This window comes from Aethalodelphis obliquidens, unplaced genomic scaffold (genome assembly GCF_003676395.1).
Source record: "Aethalodelphis obliquidens isolate GAN/ISIS:26980383/991018 unplaced genomic scaffold, ASM367639v1 scaffold10, whole genome shotgun sequence".
Classification (NCBI taxonomy): Eukaryota; Metazoa; Chordata; class Mammalia; order Artiodactyla; family Delphinidae; genus Aethalodelphis; species Aethalodelphis obliquidens.
The window spans coordinates 24,663,623-24,687,261 of NW_020837954.1; the positions used below are offsets into that span (position 1 = coordinate 24,663,623).

At 43.5% G+C, this 23,639-nt stretch overlaps 1 protein-coding gene across 1 annotated transcript in view; it reads left to right on the top strand.

The window, feature by feature from the left end:
• LOC113622976 (uncharacterized) overlaps positions 1–23,639 on the top strand; it is a 30,564-nt gene that overhangs the window by 5,732 nt on the left and 1,193 nt on the right. The window contains exons 2-6 of the mRNA XM_027111733.1: positions 1,242–1,447; positions 5,519–5,603; positions 19,941–19,978; positions 20,234–20,349; positions 21,069–21,370. Of these exons, the coding sequence (XP_026967534.1) occupies positions 1,242–1,447; positions 5,519–5,603; positions 19,941–19,978; positions 20,234–20,349; positions 21,069–21,198 (575 nt within the window). The 3' untranslated portion in view covers positions 21,199–21,370. The remainder of the gene's footprint in view (positions 1–1,241; positions 1,448–5,518; positions 5,604–19,940; positions 19,979–20,233; positions 20,350–21,068; positions 21,371–23,639) is intronic.

Below are 23,639 nucleotides of genomic sequence, written 5' to 3' on the forward strand. Positions count from 1 at the left end.
GAATGAAATTCTAATACATGTTATAACGTAAATGAACCTTGAAAATATTATGCTAAGTAAAATAACAAAATGACAAATATCATATGATTCAATTTATATGTGGTACCTGGAAAGTAGAATAGAGATTACCAGGAGCTGGGCGGGGCAGGGGGAGGAAGAAATGGAGAGTTATTTTTAAACCCTTGCAGAGTTCCTGTTTGCGATGATTAAAATGTTTCAGAATGGATAGTAGTGATGATGGCATAATGCTGTGAGTGTATTCGTGCCACTAACTTGTACACATAAAAATGGTTTAAGTGGTAAATTTTATATTATGAATATTTTATCATAGTTAAAAAAAAAAACCTTTTTTAAAAACAATACACATACCAGGGCCCCATTCTTGAAGAACTGAGAGGCTGATGTGGTAAATATGGGGTGGGAACCTGGAGTCTGTATTTTCTTTGAAATGCCTTCTTGTCTTTCTCAGGCATAGACAGGTTTGGGAATTTAGGATTTACTCTCTGTCAACTCTTTCCAAGGGGACTGATGCCATTCTGTGAGGAAATGCTCACCAGTCTATGAGGAATGCGTGTTTTTCATGGATCTAAGTGTATTAAACTTAAAATGCTGCTTTTAAAATCTGAGATTGTCATGATCACATTGTTTTGGTATTGAGGTGCCCACTCATTTATGGTAGCAAGAGCCAGGTTGTTTTTTAAAATGTCTGTACTTGGGTAAAATAAAAATGAGCAATTCTTTTTTGGGTTCCCCCCCAAATTGTGAAATTTTAATGGTTTGTTGAATTCCAGAGGCTGGAAACCTTCGCTGCAGGTGCCAGCCATTTGAAAATATGGTAACAGAGACCGCTCCTGCTACTTATTTGTACAATAAGAAATTGAAAGGATCTATACATTTTTCTGTTGTTCGCAGGATCCTTGAGCAAAAAATGGGAGAGTTGAAACTGACAGTACTAAGATGTTATTCCTCCTGCTGTGTGTTGCAATGTTCTTCCTCCAGAGGTGGAGATGGGGCCGGGAGGGTATAGTATAACTCTTCCCGGAGAAGATGCCTTCTGGTGCCCCCCAGTTGCCCTTGAAGGCCCCCCCTCGCCTCCCTGAGTTTGGGGGCTGAGGAAGGGCAGGGGCCGAGGAACAGCCGTTGCTAAGGGACTGCGTCTGACGGGAATGCGGCGTCTGTGGGAGCCACACCCACCCCGCCCTTTAGGCAGATTAGTTAATTATTGAAAAGTGCTTGGGAAGCACAAAGGGCTGGAGAGACTCCATGTGCTGTTGCTCAGGCCTGTGTGGGAGCTGGCATTTCTGAGACACTGAGGCTCCTCCAGGAGTCTGTGGAACAAGAAACAGTTCTTCGCTGTCGTGGTGCAGGCTTCTCAGGATCTGTCCCAGGAAACAGACAGACGGTTCCAGGGAATTCTTATACGGTGCATTCTATCTCCAGAGAGAAGTTAAGTTTCTTTTGTGATAGGATTTGTAAGATATTTAGATAAATGAGCCACATCAGACTTCAGTTTTGTTTTCTTGTTTTAAATTTTGTTTGTTTTAAAAGTTTACATTCAGGTCATTTATACATAAACAAGATCATATAATATGTTCTGTCCTGTGACTTACTTTTTTTTTTTTTAACTTAACAATGTACCCTGGAGTTCTTTCTGTGTTAGTACATAGAGGTTTCCCTCATTTTCTTTAACAGCTGCATTCTTTCCTGATTGTGGGTACATAGGTGTTTGCCATTTTTCAGCATCACAAACAATATTACAGCAAACATACTTGGACCCAAATTTATGTGCTTATGCATAAATTCTGAAGGATATATTCCTAGAGGTAGAATTTCTGGACCAAAAGGCATGCACATTTGAATTTGGGGTAAATAATACTAAAGCTTCTCCCCAAAAATTCTGTTCTAATTTACAAAGACACCAAAATACTCCTCAACACTGAACATTATCAATTAAAAAAAAAATTGCTAACATTACATGCAGAAAAATCCGTGTCATTTAAAATTGCATTTATCTGATTTACCAGTTTTATTGTGCATCTTTTCATATGCCTGTTGACCATTTGGATGTGGGGGAGCATTTTCTTGTAGTATAAAAATACGGAAAAGTACACAAGTCGTAAGTGTACTACTGAAAGAATTAACACAGCCTGAGCTCTTCTTGTAACCACCACCCAGGTCGAGAAATTGAATATTATCAGACCTTTTCCCACCTCCCCCAAAGAAATCACTATCCTGTAATATACCTCCTATAGATTAGTTGTGCTTGTTTTTGAACTTCATAAAATGGAATCATACAACATGCACTCTTAGGTCTAGCTTCCTTCATTCAACATTATGAGTATTCATGTACTTGCTCGTAGCTGTAATATATTAATATACATTGCTTATTATATTCCATTATGTGAATATACCACAATTTATTGATTGATGGACATTTGGGTTCTTTCCACCTTTCAGCTATTAGCAAATATTGATGCTATGAACATTCTTGTGCATGTTTTTTAGAATACATGTGTATACATTTCTGTTGTGTATATATATCTAGGAATGAAATTTTGGGGTCATGAGTAGTATTATCAAACTGGCTAATTGTGAATTTCCTATGACTATTCCTTGTATGTTAATTATTAGGTGGTTTGTATGTGTTCTATTTATTCTGGATGTTAATTCTTTGTATAGCTATTGTAAATATTTTTTCCTGGTCTTTATTTATATTGACTTTTAGTTCACAAAGTTTAAAATTTTTATTTAGTCAATGCTATAAATCTTTTTCTTTATGGTTTCTGAGTTTTATGTCTTGCTTAGAAAGTCCTTCCTTATCTCAAGATTGTAAAATATTCTCTCATGTTTCCTTTTAATACTCATTTTGATTTTCACATTAGGCTTTTTAATCAATCTGGAATTTATGAGGGTGAGAGACAGAGGCTAATTTATTATCCAACACTTAGGGCATGAATAAAATTGTACCATTTGCTGCCTAGATTTTTAAATATTTATTTTTTTTGAATTTCAAGACAGGTGATAACATCAAAGAGCTAAGAAACTGTCAAAAATTAAAAAAAAATTTTTTTTTTTTACTTTGGTATAGTTTCCCCTAATTTATGCCTCAGTTAGATCTTAAATGGGGCAAATGTTCTATATCAGTGGTTGCCACCCCAAATGCCATGCATATAAATGGTCAATAACTAGTTATTCATTTACTGTGCATTTATTTAACTTAAAGGTGTGGTTCTCATGGACTTTTGTGCCTAATAAGGAGGAAGATTCTATTCTGGAATCTTCAAGCTAGCCTGATGCACACTGAATCTGGGTTCTCGGGCTAGGAAAACCACAGCTGCTTCTTCCCTCCTAAAGCCCCAGCTCCTCTCAATCTGAGTAGAGGCCCCAAAATAGGTCATGTGTTCTGAGTCCATCCTCAGTATAAAAAGGGGTCCAATTTGAACTTTATCACAAATCCCCAGGGTCAGCTTTTGTTTTTAGACAGGACTTCCTCAAGCAAGGCTGCCCGCTTAGGGGAAACTATTTTCCTGACCAGCTGGATGTTGGGTGTAGGGTCACATAGGGGAGAAGTGTGTTTGAACTCAGTCTGTTCTCCCCCTTGGCCTGACATGGCGCATCGGCTCCTTGTCATGTCTGTTAACTAGTGGTGCTCAGCATGGGCTTGTCTGGTTGTTCGCAGACTTTCCAGCTGCTTGTGATGTGAGCTGGTTTTGTTCTGTCTGCCCCTCCTCTTTGAAACCTTTTTCCTTACACATTTTTGGGAAGGCTGATTACTTGGGATTTAGTTAACATGTTAGAGAACTGGAGATTGAGCTGGGATGAGGAGAAGAAACATCCCCCTAGCTTGACAAAGAGCTTGGTTTCAGGCTGGTGAACTGCACATTCCACGGTGAACCACCTGAGCTGGTTTGCTTGGAATCTGCTCTGCTGGCCAAGCTCCAAACATATAATCAAAAGTGGCCTGAAATCACTCATTTTGCCACTTGCATTCTTAGCTTCACAATGTAAGGATTTGGCTGGTGCCTGTCCTGAAAGCATGGAATTTTCTACTGTTTGTGACACATGGCATTACGTGTGTGTGCGTGCGTGTGCGCATGTGCAGTGTACACAGGCTTGTCTGAACAGGCATGTTTTCAGCTGAACTATTTATACCTACAGACAGGCAGTGATTAAAGATCACAGTGTATGGCAGGTTTTCTTTGATTTCCAGAATCGCCTGTCTGCATTTGTAGGTTAGTGTCTTTGGAGAAATGCAATGGAGCATCTTGCATGTGCAACTGATCCCCTAGGTAGAGAACCTTGCCTTGGAAATATCTGAGGATAATTTACTTAGAAGAAGTCAGTGTGCTATTTTTTGGAGGAACAGGTGTATTTGACCACACATTGGGGGAAGTGAAGACCTGAGCTCTGAGAAAGTCAAGTGTGAGGCCCTCAGAGGTGGTTATTTATATCGGAGTGATGCGTATTGAAAGCCGAAGTCTTTCATTCCACCAGCATCACAGAACTAATTTAGAGAAGAGGAAGGGCATGCGCTTTGCCTTGTGAAATGTCTACTGTACTGAAACTTCTGGTGTGGGTCAGACTTTTTGTGATCCAAGCACAGGCTCTGCTGTAGATGAAAGGGTGCTTACGTGCGCTTGCTTCAGCTACTTCGTGGATAAAATGGCTCACTTTCCATTGGTTGATAGATGTGTGACTTCATTCTTGCTTCCTTTCCTGAGATGTCTCCCCCTCAACCCTTTATGTGAGCAGCCTGGTGTGCATGTATGGGGGGGGAGGGGAGGAAGGACCTTAACATAATCTCTCAGCTCTAAATAAGAACATTGGACTCTAACAACCACCCAAAACAATACGTTAGAAACCCTTGTGTTCACTATTGTAATAAATGAAGTCTCATACAACTAGCTTCCATTTTTATCTCTCTTGAATTGTAAAGTCCCCTCCCTTACCCCTGCCCCTCGGGCTCTTTCGGTTATGGGAAATGAATGTGTTTCAGAACCAACATGTCAGAATTATGAGGAAGAAATTGGCAGTGGAACAAACTATGCGACATGCTTGACAAGAACTGAGAAACAATACATCTCAGATTTTCTGAGGCAGTCTTCCTTTCGTTCAGAAATATGACCCAGAAGCCACAGAAAGGGAAGCACCTTTGTAGCACCATTAGGGTCACAAATAGTCTTTGTTAAGGAACCAACAGAGGATATTTCTGCACAGAAGGATGAGGTGTCTGTAGGAGGAGAACGTAGTCCTGCTTCCACGAGTAGGTGGAAATTGCAAAAAGAGAACTTGTGATCATTTGTTTCAAATGAGAAGACCAACGTGCAGAACGCCCAGAAGGATGGAGCAGGAAGGAAAGGCGAGGTGGTAGGAAACCTGAGCACGTTTACATAAATGTTCAGCTCCTTCTGGGCTTGCCTAATCCCCGTCCTTTGGAGTTTGCCTTTTACGAGGGTAAACATGGTTTAATAGTGAGCAAATATTCGTTCACATAATTAAAACCTGTTGTGTTGAACAGGAAACATCCAAGGGAAATCTGCAGGTGCCTGCAAGCAAGGGTGACTCTGGAAGGATCTTGGTATGTCGGTGCCTTCTCTCCCAAGGTGAGTGTCCCTGGAATTAAGCCACCAACGACAGGAGAGGAAACAGACAGCTTGTAAAAAATTGGAGCAGTGTGGAAAGGTTCTGAACTGATTAATAAGCTGCTAGCCCTGGGGAGGGTGTAAAAGGCATCTGGGATATTTGCATTTTTGTTTACTGAAGGGAGGAAAGCGTCTCACAACTCCCTGCCGTCCTAATTCATTCAGGACATGATATATTTCCAAGACTACTGCCATCTCAGGGGTTGAATCCGTTTTCAGTTTCACTCCAGGTTTCGCCACACATGTATATTAAAAAAAAAAAAAATACGGTTCCAATATAACTTAAGAAAGAAAAGCCAGCCTGACTTCTAAAATCCAATTTTGCCCCCTGGATGCGTTTTCTTCCCGGAGGGGGCCATGTGATCTCTCCCCTCCTTACCATGCTGCATTCTCTTCATTCCAAGTCCTGGTCACAGCCAGACAGAAGCCCTTATCCTCAGGCTGTCCGTGATGAATGAGAGGTATGCCTTGCTCAGCTCTAGAGTGGAGACAAATGGGTGTGTAACTCACCATAATCCATGGCAAGAAATGATACATGCCGTGAGAGGAAAATAAAGTGCTGATGGAAAATTAATCTCATTAAGGAGATTTGTTTGTGGTGACATTTGAAATGAGCCTGAAAAATGAGGATGTTGACAGATGGCAAAGGGTGTCACTGGTATTATTATGGTATTAACGTTCAATAATATCTAAATGAAGCTGAATCTGTTCAGAGCTCCAGAAGATTTTGTGAGGCTGGTCTGGGCACACTACTCTGCTGGCAGTAGCACCCCAACTATTCTCTGGAGGACCATCTCTCTCCCATTCTTGACCTAAGTGGTTTGAATGGGGCTGACCCCACCTCCTGGCTTTCGGTATGTGACCCAGACTAGCCAATAAGAGAACCACATTCCCTTAGCACAGTCATTGGCTCCAGGCTCAGGCATGTGACCCAGACTAGCCAATAAGAGAACCACATTTCCTTAGCACAGTCATTGGTTCAGGGGTGAGCATGTGACCCAAGTTGGTCCAATCTTGGAGGTTTTTCAGGAACCACTGGGGAAAAGGCATCCTCTTTCTGCTGGGGTTGCTGAGCTGGTGGTTGGTATTTAGGAGCTGCAAGGGGCCTGTTTTGTTACCACAGAGGGAGAACCTGAGAAATGGAGAGATTCCTGAGCACCTGGAGCCAGCTGTGCCTGAAACTCTACTTTGGACTTTTTAGTCACTCAAGGCAATAAATTCACTTTTTAATAAGCCATTTTATGCTTTTCCCTTGCAAACAAAAATGTCCTAACCAATACAGAAAATTTTAGATATACTGCTTAAACAAACAAAAAACCCCAGTGGAGCAAGGGGAGTTGCAGATTCACAGAGCAGTTTCCTAGCAAAAAGAAGTCTTCCTGTTGCTAACATTTCCAGGTCCCAGTGACTAAGAATTTGGAGACTTTATTCTTAACTCCCCTGGTCTGAGACTGCTCACCAATCTAACTGATTCCTGTGTGCTAGATATTTTTCCATGAATCAGAAATGAAATATGCAGCACTGTAGCCACAAAGCAAAGAAAACAGCTCATTTGCCTTTCGTGTCTCTCCAGACAAAAAGCTTTGTTTTTTTCTGGGTCACACGTTGTAAGTGAAGAGTCATAATGATAATCCTGTTTGGATTTATTAATAGTTGAACAGACTATTGAGAAAAGATTTGTTAATCATCAGAAGCAAATTCACCACAGAAGCATTGCAGACAGAGTGGGACAATTGCCTTGAGCCAACTAAATCTCTGCCCCTTCAGGGAAAACTCTTGGATGTTTGAATTAAGTGCCATGTCTGGAAATGCAGAAAGATAATTGCTTCTATTGAGCGCTTACTGTGTCCTTGGTACGAAGAACAGTATTTTGCCTACGTTCTCTCTCAATTTCATCAACTCTGTGAGGTAGGTCCTAATCCTGTTCTATAGGTGGGGAATGAGACAGAAACTGCCAGTTGCTACCCAACATCCATCCTCTCCTTGTTCCTTACAGAAAGGTAACCCCAAGCAGTTACTGCTTCTACTTCAAAGTTTATGATCCATGGGCAATTACTGCAGACATTTATCATTTTGCAAACATTTTATCATGTCACTCCTGCAGCTGTGGATGGCCATGTGATTGGTTCTGGCTAGTGAGACTTGAGTAGAAGTCTTCTGGGGATCTCTGGGAAAGTGTTGCTGTCCTTATATGGATATTGCCCCTTTCTCCTTGTTCCTTCCTTCTCCCTGCTTGGAACGTGGATACGAGGCTGGTGGTGGAGCAGCCATGTTGTGACCTTGAGGCAACCATAAGGAGGACAGCCATATCCTAAGGGTGGTGAAGGAGGACTATAGAAGGAAACTGGGATATTCTGACATTGTAAAGCCACTCTTTCTGCCCCAGAAGACCTACTTTCAGACTTGTTGTGTGAAAAAAATAAACCATTATTTGGTTAACCCAATGAGGTTGGGCTTCTGCTACAGACAACTGAATTCTATCCCCAATTGACACGGGGAAACTGAGCTAAAGAAGTTTAAGGGACTTGCTCACGTTTCCATATAAAGTGGTGTCTCAAAGCCGAATGAGACATAGTACCCAGCCTTAAAGAATTCAAGCCTAGTTTGGGAGGCAGATACATAAATAATTATAGTATAATGCCATTAGTGTAATGATGTGATTTGCCCAGGGTATCATGGACACCTACCAAAAAAAAAAGAGAGAGAGTCAGATGTGGAACAGGAGTTAGCCAGGCAAAGGAGAGAGGTGGGAAAAGAGATTATAGCTTGAATAAAAGGTATGGAAGTGAGACGCAGCATAGCATACGCAGGGAGCCACAAGCTGCTTTGAGTTGTTGGAGCACAAAGTATGAGGCAGGCAGCGGTGAGAAATGCAGCTGGAGGGGTGTTTCATTTTGCTATTGCTGCATAATAAGCCACCCCCAAAACTTAGTGGCTTAAAACTACATTTCATCATTTCTCATAATTCTGCAGTCCGAGCTGAGTTCAGCTGGGTGGTTCTTCTGTTCATGGAGTATCTGTTGGGGTTGGAATATCTTTTTTTTTTTTTTTTTTTTTTTTTGCGGTACACAGACCTCTCACTGTTGTGGCCTCTCCCGTTGCGGAGCACAGGCTCTGGACGCGCAGGCTCATCGGTCATAGCTCACGGGCCCAGCTGCTCCGCGGCATGTGGGATCTTCCCAGACCGGGGCACGAACCATTGTCCCCCGCATCGGCAGGCGGACTCCCAACCACCGCGCCACCAGGGAAGTCCCCAAGAAAACTTCTTAACTCCCAAGTTTGGTGCCTGGCTGGAATAAATGGAAGAGCTAGTTAGGGCTGGCTGGGCCTCTCTCTCTCTCTCTCTCTCTCTCACTCTCTCTCCCTCCCTCCCTGGCCTCTTCATGTGGCTAGGCAGGTCTTCCTCACAGCATGATGATCTCAGGGTACATGGCAGATGGCTTCTAACTGAGAGGAAGAGGAAGCTTCCAGCACATTTAGGGTCTGGGTTCAGAAGTACCAGAACATTACTTCCACTGCACTCTGTTGATCAAAGCAAGCCACAAGACCAGCCCTGAGTCAGGGAGAGGAAATAGCTTATACTTCTTGATGGGAGGAGCAGTTTGCACATACAGGAAGAGATGAATTAATAGTGGTCCTCTTCGGAGACTACCTACCACAGAGGTAAGAAGGGTACAGATGAGGAACAACCTCATCTGCTTGTCAGGGAGGTTGATGTGAACACCAGACCTGGGGGGTTTGCCCTGCTTCATATTTGAGATCAGAAAGGAAAACACCTCTCAAACTGCCCCAACTTATCAGAGTGAAACAGACAGAGTAGTGTGATTAGGCAGAGGAAGGGATGGAGCTTGGCTTCTTTGAACCCCCTTCAGTTCCCATATCTTATGCGAGATGGTCGAGTTGAGAATCAGAGAGCCTACTCTGGGGTCTGCAGTGGTGAAGGGAGCAGGGGGAGCCCACAGCAAAGCCTGGACCTCTCAGGCCATGAGCTGGAGAGAGGATGGCATAGCACCCCTGGAGTCAGAGTGGCAGGGGAAGCTGAACAGGCTGAGTCCAGCCACCCCACAGAGGGAATCAGTGAGGATCTGGAGAACGTGGTATGGACTTGAGCACATTGCCTCCTACCCTCTCAATTCCCACACCCCTCCCACCCAGTGAATTACTCAGGCATCGCATTGCAGAGCAGCAAGGAGAAGGAGAGATGACCTGAGAGCCTGAGAATGTGCCTGAAAGGACAACTTTTTAAACGGTCTCTTAGCATTTTCTGGACTTCACTGAAATCTAACCAGCAAGAGAGGCTCATAAGGAAGAATGACAAGTTATAATGAAATAAAGAAGCCATGTTAAGGAAAATTACAAAGACATCATAGGAATAATGGCAGTTACCTCTGTGGGAAAGGAGGGAGAGGAGGGGTCCATGGGGAGCTTCGGCTGTTTTAGAGATAAGGCTTTATCTCTAAAGTTAGGGGATGGATAGGGGTGTTGTTATATCCTTTATGCCTCTTTGTGGGTTTTAAATAGTTCATAATGTAACTTTTTAAAAAGCTGCCGTTCTGAATAGAATTGTGAGCTGCCAATGCCAAGTTTAGGTTGTGAACATATTGCATGGGAGTGGGGAACATAGAAAGAGGCTTGAAATGGAATCAGATTTGCTGGTTCAAAAAACCATCCGGGCCGGATTTGAGGAGGACAAGAGTTGAGACAGGGTGGCCAAGGAGGAGGCTGCCGCTCCAATTCCCTGAAAGGTGACGGTGGCCTGTAGTCTCAGGTGGTAGTCAGGGTGGCTTAGGAGTCAAGCTGGCAATGAGGACTTGTTAATTGACAAGATGGGGGAGGGTGGCTGGGTGGGCAAGGTTTCTGGTGTAAGTGAGCAGAGACCCCACACCCACTGGATGAGAGATAAGAGGATCCAGGTGGAGGGCATGTTTAGATGGAAAGGTGAAGAGTTCGCTCAGGACAGGTCGGGTTTGAGATGCCTGTGGGATGTCCCGGTGGAGGGTGGATGCAGGAGTCTGGATCTGGGAAACGCCAGCGCTAAGGCAGGTTGGAGCTGGAGAGGTAGGTGAGATACCCTGATGGGGAGCTCGTAGGAGAGTAGCAAAGAGGATCCAGGACAGATGAGCGCAGCAGCCACGCAGCCAGAGAAAGGGAAGCTCCAGCGGTTCCCACCACCCTTCCTTCCCCTGTGCATCCCATTCTCTATTTGCTGTTCAGGTTTGCCTGCCTGGGGGATCACTTTCCTTTCCCTCCAGAATTATTAAAAGGGCCAGAGAGGGGCTTCCCTGGTGGCGCAGTGGTTGAGAATCTGCCGTCCAACGCAGGGGACAAGGGTTTGAGCCCTGGTCTGGGAACATCCCACATGCCGCAGAGCAACTAGGCCCGTGAGCCACAACTACTGAGTCAGCGCGTCTGGAGCCTGTGCTCCGCAGCAGGAGAGGCCACTGCAGTGAGAGGCCCGCGCACCGCGATGAAGAGTGGCCCCCCGCTCACCGCGCACAGAACGAAGACCCAACACAGCCCTAAATAAATAAATAAATTAATTAAAAAAAAAAAAAAGGGCCAGAGAGAAAGGCTCCTTCCACAACCAGATCTGCATTGAGATCCTCACCCAGGGAGCAGAAGGCCCAGCCACCCCCTGGACCTGTCTCCTTCAAGGACAGAGCCCAGAAAGAGCTGATCCCGGAGCCTCCTCGGAGGTAGGGGCCTGGTGGAGGAAGAGTATGTAAGACGGGTTACAGACTAGTCGGCCCCTTCCCTTCAGTCTCCCATCTCCCTTTAGTTTCTGTTATGATAAATGCAAGACAGTGTCAGCCTTTGTTTGTCCCCATTGACAACCTAAGCATCCTCTTTTCTACCCAGCCCCTGTCTTTTGGAACCGGAAATCTCTGTTTCTTACAATTTGAATTTCGATTTGAAGTTTAGACTCTGATTTGGGCAGCGGTGGCTCTGAGCTGTAGGAAAAAAAAGTGTTTCTGTCTTAAATTGGAATTAAGAGAATTTTGGAAAAGTCAAAAGAACAAAGTTGCATTTCAGAAATATCAGTCTCGCACAGCATTTCTCCAAAAACATAGATTTCAACTGTGGTATGAAAGTATCCTGGAGGGAATGTAGAGGGTTTTGCTCTTCTAAAAGCAGCCCTAAGGTCAAAAGTAATACAGCTATGAAATAAGATAATCAAAAAAGGAAAGTTTTCATACAGAAAACATTTTAATGAGTCAGTTTAATGCCAACTCTCGTAGCATCTGTCTACTCGGAGATCTCAGAATTGCTTTCAGAGTGATTTACTTACCAGCCCTTTGGAGCTCACTTGTATAAACTAACCTTCTGCTCTAAAATATATGCCAAGAAGCACAGGTGTGTGCAAGTAAGCAATCTCTAGTCTCATGATCTTTCTTTTCACCCAGTAATTGGCTTTTCATAGAACTGCGCAGGAGGTATCAAAAGGTCCATTGGTTCATTCCTCTGCCCCCAGACTGAACATCCACCATCTCAGAGAGCAGGCAGCCCTTCCCTCTCAAGCACTCCTCTAGAAACCTGCTCATAGCTTTGGTTTTTGGTTTCCTTTCCTTGAGCATCTGATCTTTTTTGCTGTGCCTTCTAGCTCTTGGGACCCCCACTGCCATCACTCTTATTGTGGACTTGTCCTTGGGGGGATGGTAGCCCTGCCCCAGTCCTTCCATCTGTCCTCATTCAGGGCCAGGATCAATCACCTGGGGGAAGGATGTGCTGCTGATATCAAGTTGAAAGTGGTGCTTTTCCCAGGTAATATATTTGCATTTTAATAGGAGGCTCCTGGGAGAAAAAGTGTTAACTTCCAGGCATTAAAACAAGCTTCTTCGGGTTTCCCTGGTGGCGCAGTGGTTGAGAGTCCCCCTGTTGGTGCAGGGGACACAGGTTCGTGCACCGGTCCGGGAAGATCCCACATGCCGCGGAGCGGCTGGGCCCGTGAGCCATGGCCAAATGCAGCAAGAACACAGAGGATGCCCAGAGATGACCACTGCTAATATCTTGGTATATATCCTCCCAAGCACCTAGTGTTACAGATATGAATAAACATCCTTATCTCTAGCAGTCAAATTTAGACACTTTTATAAAACTGGAAACTTGTACACATCGTTTCTATATGTCCCATTTAGTAACACGTACACTCCTGTTCCAGTAATCCCACTTCTAGGAATTTATCCTAAAGACAAAACTAGAATGATAAGAATAACATTAGCTCTTATGTATTGAATTTTAATTGTGTACCAAGGTTTGGTGGATTCGGCATAGAGATGTATTTTTTCGGAAGGAAATGAAAGTAGGGGAGGTGGAAAAAGTGGGACTGTGGGTGTGGAATAACTGAAGAGGGTGTAATTTGAGAGCTTTTGCAGGAGAGTAAATGGGACAGGAAATGGGCTGAGTTGGGAAGCCCACTTTGGGGTGCTTTGAATGCTACTGGTAGATATTCAGTCAATATCTTTCCCCTTCCTTTTTATTCCAACAGATACATACTTTAGTCCCAGGAATTTTTTTTCTTTTTAAATCTGGACTCTCAATGCCAGAATGAGTAATGGTGTATAAAGTGGGTCACAAGGAAGTGATAACTAATGCACAGACTGTTTTAACTGCTGAATCAGAAATCTCTATGCTACATTATGAAATATGCAGGAAGGAAAATAAGCAGATGATAGGAATGGAAGGAATCCTAAAATAATATTTTCACAAACAAATTCCGGCCCAACATAAACCTGAGGGGTCAGTGGAGGGGAGCTGCAATGATATGCTCTCCTGAGCGTTGAAGCCCTGAAATAAAATTGCCGAACTAGATAGCGTTCCAAACGACATAAGACCTTCTGAGGCACATGACCACTCAAACCCACAGCCTGAGAGGCCATGGCAATGTCTTGGGGGCATCTTCGTCACTCCGCTTCCTAGCACGGGCAGGCAGGGCATAAAGAAAGCAAAGACAGAGAAAACGAAACTCACACGGAATTTAAAAATCTGTTCTATTTGCTCTTCCTAAAACAAACAAACAAAACCCATCTTTTTGGTTTAATTTGTTTCATAGATTTTTTTTTTTTTGCTTGTGGTAAAATATACACAACATAAAAATTACCATTTTAACTATGTTTAAGTGTATGATTCAGTGGCGTTAAGCACCTTCACAATGTTGTGCCGCCGTCACCACTATTACCAGAACTTTTTCATCAATCCAAACAGAAACTCTGTACCCAAACAACTTCCCATCCCCACTTCCCCAGTCCTTGGTAACCATCATTTTACTTTCTGTCTCTATAAATTTGCCTATTCCAGGGACCTCATATAAAGGGAATAATACAATATTTGTGGTTTGGGACAAAAATAATACAGTACTTGTCCTTTTTCACTTAGCATAATATATTCAAGATTCTCCCATGTTGTAGCATGTATCAGGATTTTCTTCATCTTTATGGCTGAATAATATTTCATTGTATCCATTTACTACATTTTGTTTATCCCTTCATAGGCTGGTGGACAGTTGGGTTGTTCCACCTTTGGCCATTGTAAATAATGCTGCTATGAGCACTCGTGTGCAATATCTGGTCAGTCCCTATTTTCAATTCTTTAGGAATTGCTGAATCATATGGTAATTCTATGTTTAATTTCTGAGGAACCACAAACTGTTTTCCATAGCAGTCTCACCATTTTACAGTCTTACCAGCACACACAAGGGTTCCATTTTTTCCACATTCTGCCAACACTTGCTGTTTTCCATTTTTTTCAAAAATAATAGCCATCCTAATGGGTGTGAAATGGTATTTCACTTGGTTTGGAGAGAGATTGAAACAGAAATCATACCGAGGACCCATATATAATTTCATATAATTTAGGTTTGGTACTGAAACTAGGAATCATAACATATACTGAAAATAATACTTAGGATATTTGTAACTCATCTTATCGTGCACAGTATCTTTTGGTTTATTCTATTTTTGGTGTAAAGTTCTAAATTGCCCTCCTATAGTCTCATCTTATGTACTGGTTGACTTTTCTACCTGACACAAGTTTCTTTCTTTTTTTCTGGTAAGTTTTCTTTTTTTAAAAATTTTATTTATTTTTGGCTGCATTGGGTCTTCGTTGCTGCGCACGGGCTTTCTCTAGTTGCAGCGAGCGGGGGCTGCTCTTCGTTGTGGTGTGCGGGCTTCTCATAGCGGTGGCTTCTCTTGTTGCAGAGCATGGGCTCTAGGTGCGCGGGCTTCAGTAGTTGTGGCACGCAGGCTCTAGAGTGTAGGTTCAGTAGTTGTGGCGCAGGGGCTTAGTTGCTCCGCGGCCTGTGGGATCTCCCTGGACCAGGGCTCGAACCCGTGTTCCCTGCATTGGCAGGCGGATTCTTAACCACTGCACCACCAGGGAAGTCCCCTGACACAAGTTTCAAATTCTATCTAATGTTCTAAAAATAATTTGTGTACATGACATTCAAAGATGTGTTAATCTCTGAGGATGATTGTTATTACTTCTGCTATCCTATTGCACCAGTTTTCAAGGTTGAACAGATTCTCTGGATTCCATTGTTAAGTTATGCAGCATTTTATAGTCATAAGGAACAAAGATAAGAAGCTGTTTCTTTGAAGTTGACCTGTGGTCTTTTCTTAAAACGCTTATTATAGTCAAACGACAGACCTAATATATTGAAATACTCTGTGTTAAATCTTAATTTTGGGGGGGGCATAACCAACACATCTGATAAAGAGAGACCTTTCATGAATACTTGGTTAATACGAATTTGAGGGCCTGCTATGAGCCAGCCATTTTGCTGGGTGCTGGATACATACTGGTGACTAAACAGACCTCATGGCATGTGGTAGATGTTTCCAGAAAGAGATAGTCCTATTGTTTTTACTGCCTTCTTGACAAATAACTTAAGGGATAACTCATAGTTCAGGGATAAATGTGGCCCAGGACTAAGTTGTACTTACTGAATTGACTTTTCCCTGATTTTCCCAAAAGGATTTGAATTAACTTATAAAAGATACATGTAATAATTTTAATATACAGAAAGGTAGAATCTGGATCAAGAAGTAAGGAAGGTAGCAACATACGTGCCCTAAGTTGCGTATGTTTGACACAATTACTATTATGTAATTACTATATTTGATACAAACTCCAGGGATGCATTTGCTTGGAGAAAAACAACACTGACTTCAGTAAGTAGAGGCTCATTCATCTCATATAACAAGCCTGAAGTTATGCAATCCAGGGCGGCACAGTAATTCTCTATCAGGACCCAGGTTCATCACCATTTTGCTCTGCCATCCTTAGCATGCAGACCTGTGTCCTCATGCTGTCACCACGTGGTCCCCAAATGGTTGCTGTACCTTAGGGCAGGAAGAAAAGAGAAGGGCCACTGGGCAAGAGCTTTCTCCTGCTTTTCTTTTTTTATCCAACCAAGAAAAATGAAGGGCCTGAGGTTTCGTCCTGTTTGCAAGCTAAGAAGTTAGCCTGCCATGGTTTCATGGTTGCTGGCAGAAGTCACGAGACTCCTAGGTCAGAGGCAGCCAGCACTATTACTCAGTACACAGCATGCAGCACGATTTGCTGTAGTTCTCCTCACCCTCAAGTCCCATAGCAGTGGCAGAGATAGGCCCACAGGAATGCCGGTGCACTCAGTGGGTTGCCTCACGGGAGAGGAACCTTGAACTCAGGTTCCCCAAATCTTACACAATTGGCAGTAGGCAGGCCTGCCCTTTGCTCTGGAGTGAAACACCATCCCTATCTTCCAAGGTTCTAAGCAAGCCTCCCCTTTGCTCTGGAGAGACAGCATCTCTATCTTCCAAGGCTGTATGCTATGCAAGCATCTTTGGGAAGATACTCTGCTGCTATCAGTAAGTGCCTCTGCTTGCAAGGTACGTAGAAATGAGAGAGACCACAGAGAACTGTCTCCCAACAATATCCACCCCCGGGACTTCTGCCTATCGTTACTGCCCAGAACCGCATCACCTGGCCACCTCTGACTGCTAGGGAGGCTGTGAAACTGGGCATTCTGGCTGGACACACTGCTGCTCTAAATAAAAGGGTGGTTCTGTTCATAAGGAAAGGCAAGCGCACATGGAGCTACGCAAGAGCAGGGCAAAAACTGTGCCCGTGTGTTTTTAGCTGTGTGACCGATATCTTTTTCCCATTGTATAGCACATTTATTGGTCCTGCCAGAAATAATTTGTACAACTTAGAAGAAAACTCCCAGTCAAGTACCATTCTGCAAATTTCAAACAAACTATTGGTAGTTTAGTGCAGAATTTTAATGTCATAACTGCATAATATCTAAGTGTATAGGCCAATCACTCCTTAGAACTCTCCCTGTTTTAAAAAAATAATCTGTATTCGTTATTTTTACCGACCATTTTTAGGGGGTGAGAGTAACAATTCTTTTAAGAAAATGTTTATGTCATGAAATTTCTCCCAATCTTCTAGTATCTGTAGCTTAAGGAAGAGTTTCTACTTTGCATACAGATAGGTGTTTTGGTAAGAGGTTGGTAAATATACCTTTTCTGGTTTCATTTATTTTAAGGTAATTTTTTCACCTCATGACAGTCATTTGGGGCTGACAGTGTTACCATGGTAACCATGCCCCACAGTGCTGGTCCTCAGCACCTCAGCACCTTTCACTACAGTGCTCACTCCCTTATGGTAAGGGAAGCCTTGCCCACAGCACATTTAGGTCAAGGAACCCACTCCCAGTGGCAGTTGGTACTATAACAGAAACCTACTGGCTTTTCCTCCCAGGAACCAGTCTAAAGATTCCATTGAGAACCCTGGCTCAACCCATATCATCATGGCTTACACTTCCATTGTAACAGATAGAGGCAAAACGTCTTTGTTTCCTTTTAGGCTGCACCGTGAGAGGTCAGAAGCTCAGTCAATGCAACACCTAATGCACTGAGGGAACATTTCAGTCGTGAATGGACGTGCCTTCCCTAGAGGCAGAGAAGGTTGCAAACTACTTTTCAAATCTCTCATTGTATGATTTTGAAATAAAAATGCTTCTTTCCTGAGCTGGAAGGAGAGATTTTAACTCTGGGTGGTGCCCTGGGAATCTAATGATGGAGCACAGTCCAGGGCCGTCCTGGAGATGATGACTGTCAAGGCTCTGGCGGGGTGATCTCTCTCGGGGTGATCTGGATGGGGTTGACCTCTCTTCTCCACAAATGGGGGAGAGCCTCTCCCCTTCAACAAGGTTTTGTGTATGAGAAGCGGGGGTGGGGAGTGGAGCTTGTTAGAGAAAGCAGCTTTGAAAACTTGATCCTCCTTGCCAAGAACTAATGGACTGTCTTCAACATGCATGAAATCTGTTCGGCATGGTGACCAGGGGAGCCAAAATGAGGCCTCCACAGACCTAACTGGGCGTCAGCCTACATCTGTGTGAGAAGGCCTGGATGTGTTTATTTTATTCTCTGCTGTAACTAAGAAAAAAACCAACAAAAACCCTGCAAAGGTTCATTGAGACAACAGTTGGTCACAAAAAAGGAATTTGAACCAAGATAACGCTGGTTACATTTTATCCACATGTTCCTGAAGCCTGCCCTAACGGCTGAATACATAGCCTTTCACCATTAGATAAAAAAGGAACCAAATCAGCATAGTCTTTAGGAAATTAAAGGAATCTACATACACACACATAGATATCTTTTGATAACTCAGGAACCACTGACAAAATGAAAGGTTTCCTAGACCAAGTGAGACATTTCACTTTCTTATCATCTTTGTCCCGTGTTGGGAGAGGCAAACGTGTGTTGCAGTGGAAACCCAGGGAGAAACTGCTCCCCTGTCAGTTGCAGTGACAGCCAGCCTTTGTGGAGCTCTATGAGCCAGGCACTGTTCCTCAGCACTTTCCAGTAGGATTTCGCTGAATGCTGGTTAACAGCCGTTTCAGGTGAACGCAATCATAATCCCCACTTTACTGTTGTGGCAACTGAAGCACAGAGAAGTTAAGTGACTTGCCCAACATCGCACAGCTAGTTGTACAGGACCTATGCCTCTTGTGTAAAATGATATGCACACCCCCCCCCCCCTTAGCTCTGTGGCTCAAGGTCCTCGGAGCAAAATACTACAGCGGGAAGGGGAGAGGAAATCTGGCTGTGGTATACTGGAGGGGAAAAAACAAGGGAGGCTCTTAAAGTCTAGGCAAGGCAATGTCTCCAAGGACAGTGCAATTTCTCATCAGTGAGCTATTGGTCAGACTCCCCAGTCTCAGAGGCCTGTCCAGGGTTTCTGTGCTGCCAGGGTGACATTGCTCAACCGCCTGTAGGGGAGCTGCAGCCCTGGAAAGAAGCCCAGGTTGTAGGGCTGCCGGTATCTGGCTGGTCTTCTACTCCAAGATAGAGGAGAATGTCATTCCTGGGTAAATTTTCCTTCAAATGACCTTTCTGAGATTAGCCCTCCCCACCTTTCTGAGATAAGCCGTGTCCATTTCAGCATCTGCCTTCCTCAGTATGCCCTCTCCTGCACCAAAAAGACACGTCCTCTGAGATCCAACCAGTTCCCCTGACATCCTTGGGTACTGGTGACCGTGCTTCTAAGGGAGTGAAGTCACTCCCAGCATTGCTTTTCCGTGGGGATCCTGTCACGCTGATGGTGGTGTGACACCTGAGTACAGACTCGCTTTTCAGCAAGATGAATTTCTTTTTAGTTTATGCTGCCAGTTTTCCCTGGAGAATCAAGTTCTGTTTAATCCAAATGGGAAGTGTTTGGAATGGAAATTAAGTGTCTGTCATTGGAAATTAAAAAGCAGAGGGGACATATGCCGACACCTTCCCTTGGAATTTCTTTACCTGACCTTTCAATATAGTAACAGAGTGTCTTAGATCTCAAATCTTTTCACCATTTATCACTTGGTCGTCAAGATGATGAATGCTTCTGGCCCTAAAATATGCATTACTACAATTCTTTGGTTTAAAAATATATGGATAGCTTTAATAAAAGGGATGACTGGATCAATTAAACTTTCTAAATCCAAAGTCAAGCCCTCTTGGTTAAACCTGTAATATTGTGTCTCATAGGTTTAGTTTTAAACCAAGGATTTAAAGAATAACCTATCTATTACTCTGAAGAATTTAACTTAAAAAAAAATCCAGTTGGGGATAATTGTTCACATCTGCCTAATGATGTTGCTATTTGAAAAGACATAAGAGAATGTACATTTTTGAGTTACAATAGCTTTCAGTTTATAATTAAAATCAAAATGGAAAATTTTAATTTTATATGAGGACTCAAGGTAACACATTTTTTTAGCATTATCAGACATTGATTTTTTTTTTCTTGTTTTTTTCTGCTTTTGTGCAGGTGATATACGGAGGAGCAGATGTGTTGCCTCTAGCAAGGCAATAATTCACTTCATTATTATTGTTTGATTTGCCTTGTGTGTGCTGTTCATTGCTAACTGAGGCCTGCAATGCTGTCCGTGGGATCTGAAATGTACAAGAACGGGTCAGAAGGCCTTGGGAGAACTGAAAAAGAAGTCATTGCCCTGGCCTCAGTCACCTGTCCCCAGACAAAATCACACTCTGTCATCCATGAAGATTTGCAGACCAGCCCCCACTCAGCTGCTGTTTTGACCATAGCCCTTGCTGCCCTAGGCTCTTACCCATGGGACCGAGAATGTTAATGTCAGAAAGAAGTTAGAAACTGATACTGAAGAGCAGACCTGTGTTGGAAAGAACATAGTTCAAGGGAGACTGGTGAATGAAGAAGGGTAAGTACGAATGGGTCTGACTAGAGCAAGACAGAGAAGAAGGTCAAGTGCGCTATGAGTTAAACTGAAGCCAAGATGCTAATGAAAGACTAAAGTGTTCTAATTTACTTATTTATTGGCTCAATAAGTGCTTCTCAACTGGATAAATCACAAGATGCTGGTCAGAAGATCCTTGGCAGGTGGAGGGCAGGGTGGAGGGGGGACCAACTTGGGATGTTAAGGGTCTGCAGAGAGAGTAATTGCAGCTTGAACCAGGGGGTCTCTTTGGAGGAGCAGGTACCGAGCGACAGAAATGAACACCGGAGGTGGTGATGGTGGGATGAATTGGGAGATTGGGATTGACATATATACACTAATATGTATAAAATAGATAATAAGAACCCGCTGTATTAAAAATAAAATAAAATTCAAAAAAAAAAGGACTGAACACCGAAGCCAGGCTTGGTTGTTAAGTGGGGTGGGGCAGAAACTGCTAGTTGCCTACCCAGTATCTACTCTCCCCTTTTTCCTACATAACACAACCAAGATTTTAAACTGGATGACAATGTGCCCAGCTGGAAGATAACATTTGTCAGCCACATTTGCAGCTGGGTTGGCCATTGAGATACAAGCAGAAGTTGTTGGGTTGATCTTCTGTGAAGATGCCTTAAGAGGGGCTAGACTACTGATGTCATCTTTTTTTTTTTTTCCCTTCTCCCTCCTGTGCCTTCCTGGAACAGGAAGATCAATGTGATGGCTGGAGCTCTAGCTGCCACATTGGACCATGAAGTGAATTCAAGATGGAAGCCATATGCTAAGTATGGCAGAAGAAAAAGACAGAGGAAACCTGGAACTTTGATGACACTGTAGCTCCCATACCAGCCAGAATCCAGCCTTATTTTGTATGAGAGAGAAATAAGCTTCTATCTTATTGAAACCACTGTTATTTCCTCCTTCACCTGGGACATCACAAGCCTAGGGAATCTTTGGAAGGCTTTGACCAGAGAGTGAAAAATTAGGGATTTCATTTGTTTGTCTTTTGGTATGTTTATTTTTTTTAAGTTAAATAAGCTGTAAAAAATAAATAAATAAATAAAATAATAATAAAAAAAATAATAAGCTGTAAGGTAAGGGTGATGTAACTTGACAAAATAGTCTCTGAGCTCAATCATAAAAGGAATCAAGGGGTTATGTATTATTGTATTATGTATTCATTATGCTTAAACAAAAAAGGCTTTGTTTGCTTATGTAATTGAGAAGACCAGAGGTTGAGTGGGCTTAGGTAAGGCCAGATGTAGTAGCTGGACAAGCCAATGAAGACCCAGTGTCTTTCCATTTCTTCTTAGTCTCCCATGGTTTTATTCTTAGACTGTCCCACCTAATGATCACCAAAGCAAAATCACCTTATATCTGGACCAGGTGGCCATCCCCAAGCCAATCACTGTGGCTAGGGTAGCTAGGACAATGGAACCGACTGGATGGCTTGAACTGACCGAGGTCTGCCCAGAGAACTGCAATTAGGTTAATCCTTCCCAAGTGCATGGCTGGGAAGTATGGGGCCCTGCTAGGAAGGGGAAGAAAGAAATGCATATGGGAAGGCCACCATGTGCTCTATATCTCTCCTGGTCATCCTTCTCAAGTAGTGTTATTTCAAGGGCTTCAGTTTTTTAAAAGGCAAAGGTCTTTTGCTCCCAAATTCATTTTTATTAGCCTGAAAACCAGCATTGAACTTACTGGTTGGGAGTAAGGCATGGGATTGCCAGAGAAACTGTTACTCTTACTTTCATTCATTAATTCAACACTAAACATTTCTTGGGTGCTGGTTACATGTCATAGTCAGTAGGTCTAAGCCATGAGTATCAGTGGCACTAGCACACAGGGCTGCACATACTCTTTAGGAAGGTCAGGAAGCAAGTATGAGGGCATGGGAAATAGGACAGGAAAGACTTGCTATGACTAGGAGTTGGGCATCGGGTGATGCCCAGAGAGCGTGGACCTGCGTGGTCCCTCAGCATGGCCCTGGGTAGACTGCTGGTTCTGTGCACCTGAGAAAGGGAAAAGCAGGATGGGGGGTGCATATGGGGGCTTCAAGCCGTGCCTGTTTTGCAGTCTTACCAGTGCTGGATTTTGACTGGGGTTCTGAATCTAGGAGGAGGATGGATAGACTTAGCAGTTCTTAACTAGGGTTTTGGGAATGTTTGGGGGATAAAGTGCTAGGAAATGAGGGTGAAATCCCTGAAACTCTCAGGAAGAATCTCTGCCAATCCAGCTAGCCTGCTGCTCTCCTGACCCTGGAGCAGCTTCTTGGGGGTTTTCAGTTTATCATGGCACAATTCTTTTTTCCTGCAAGAGTTAGAGAATAAGGGCTCGGTGACCCAAAATAGTTCACAGCATGGTATTGTCTCTATTTAAAATCATCTCCCAAGGGCTTCAGCTAACAATGTACATGTCAAATTATGTCATGCCCGTTAGATGCTCTAATTTGGTCAGGCTGGGTCAGGCAGTCCCTGAATGGAAGGAGCTGTGAACATCCCAGCAGACAGTCACAGCTGCAGCGCCCAAGCTGCCCTTGGCTTGAGCTGCATTAGGGCGTGACATTCCACTGGCAAGTACAAGGCAGTGTCACGTGGAGGGTTAACCTCATGACGACAGTGACCTGTTCATCCACCCCCTTTATCAGAGCTTTGCCCCTGGAGACTGGAGTATGTGGGTTTGAATCACGGCTCCGTCACTTAGCAGCTATGTGATCTTGGGCAAGTTAACTTTTCTGAGCCTCATTTTCCACGTCTGTAAAATGGGAATACTCATAACACTTCACTTATAGGGCTGTAGTGAGGATTAAATGCATGTGAAGTGTTTGGCAGAGTGCCTGGCACTTAATAACAACTCAATGCCAGCTATTCACTACTAGTAGTAGTATCTAATTTTTAAATCTTGTTTAGTCCTTCAAAACTGGGGCTCCTCCCAAGATCACCCACAGGAAATATTTCACCAGCCCTCCAGAGACCAGGAGGAGACGAGCAGCCCTTCCTGGAGGGCGTGCAGGGTAGCTAGTGGAGTCACAGTGGTATTCTGACATAGAACTATTTAAAATGTGGCAAGAGTGGCCTTGAGTTTATGACTAGCTCTGTGTGGATACGGAAGGCTTCTTTCTCTGCCTAGGGGATCACAGGGTGCCTTTGTGTGGTCATGCAATAGGTCTGCAGAGCTCCAAAGAGGCAGGCGTAAGGGTGCCGCCATTCTCTCCATTTTCTATAGAGGTAAACTGAGGCACGGAGAAGTCTATACACACATGCATAGTTCTTTCCCTG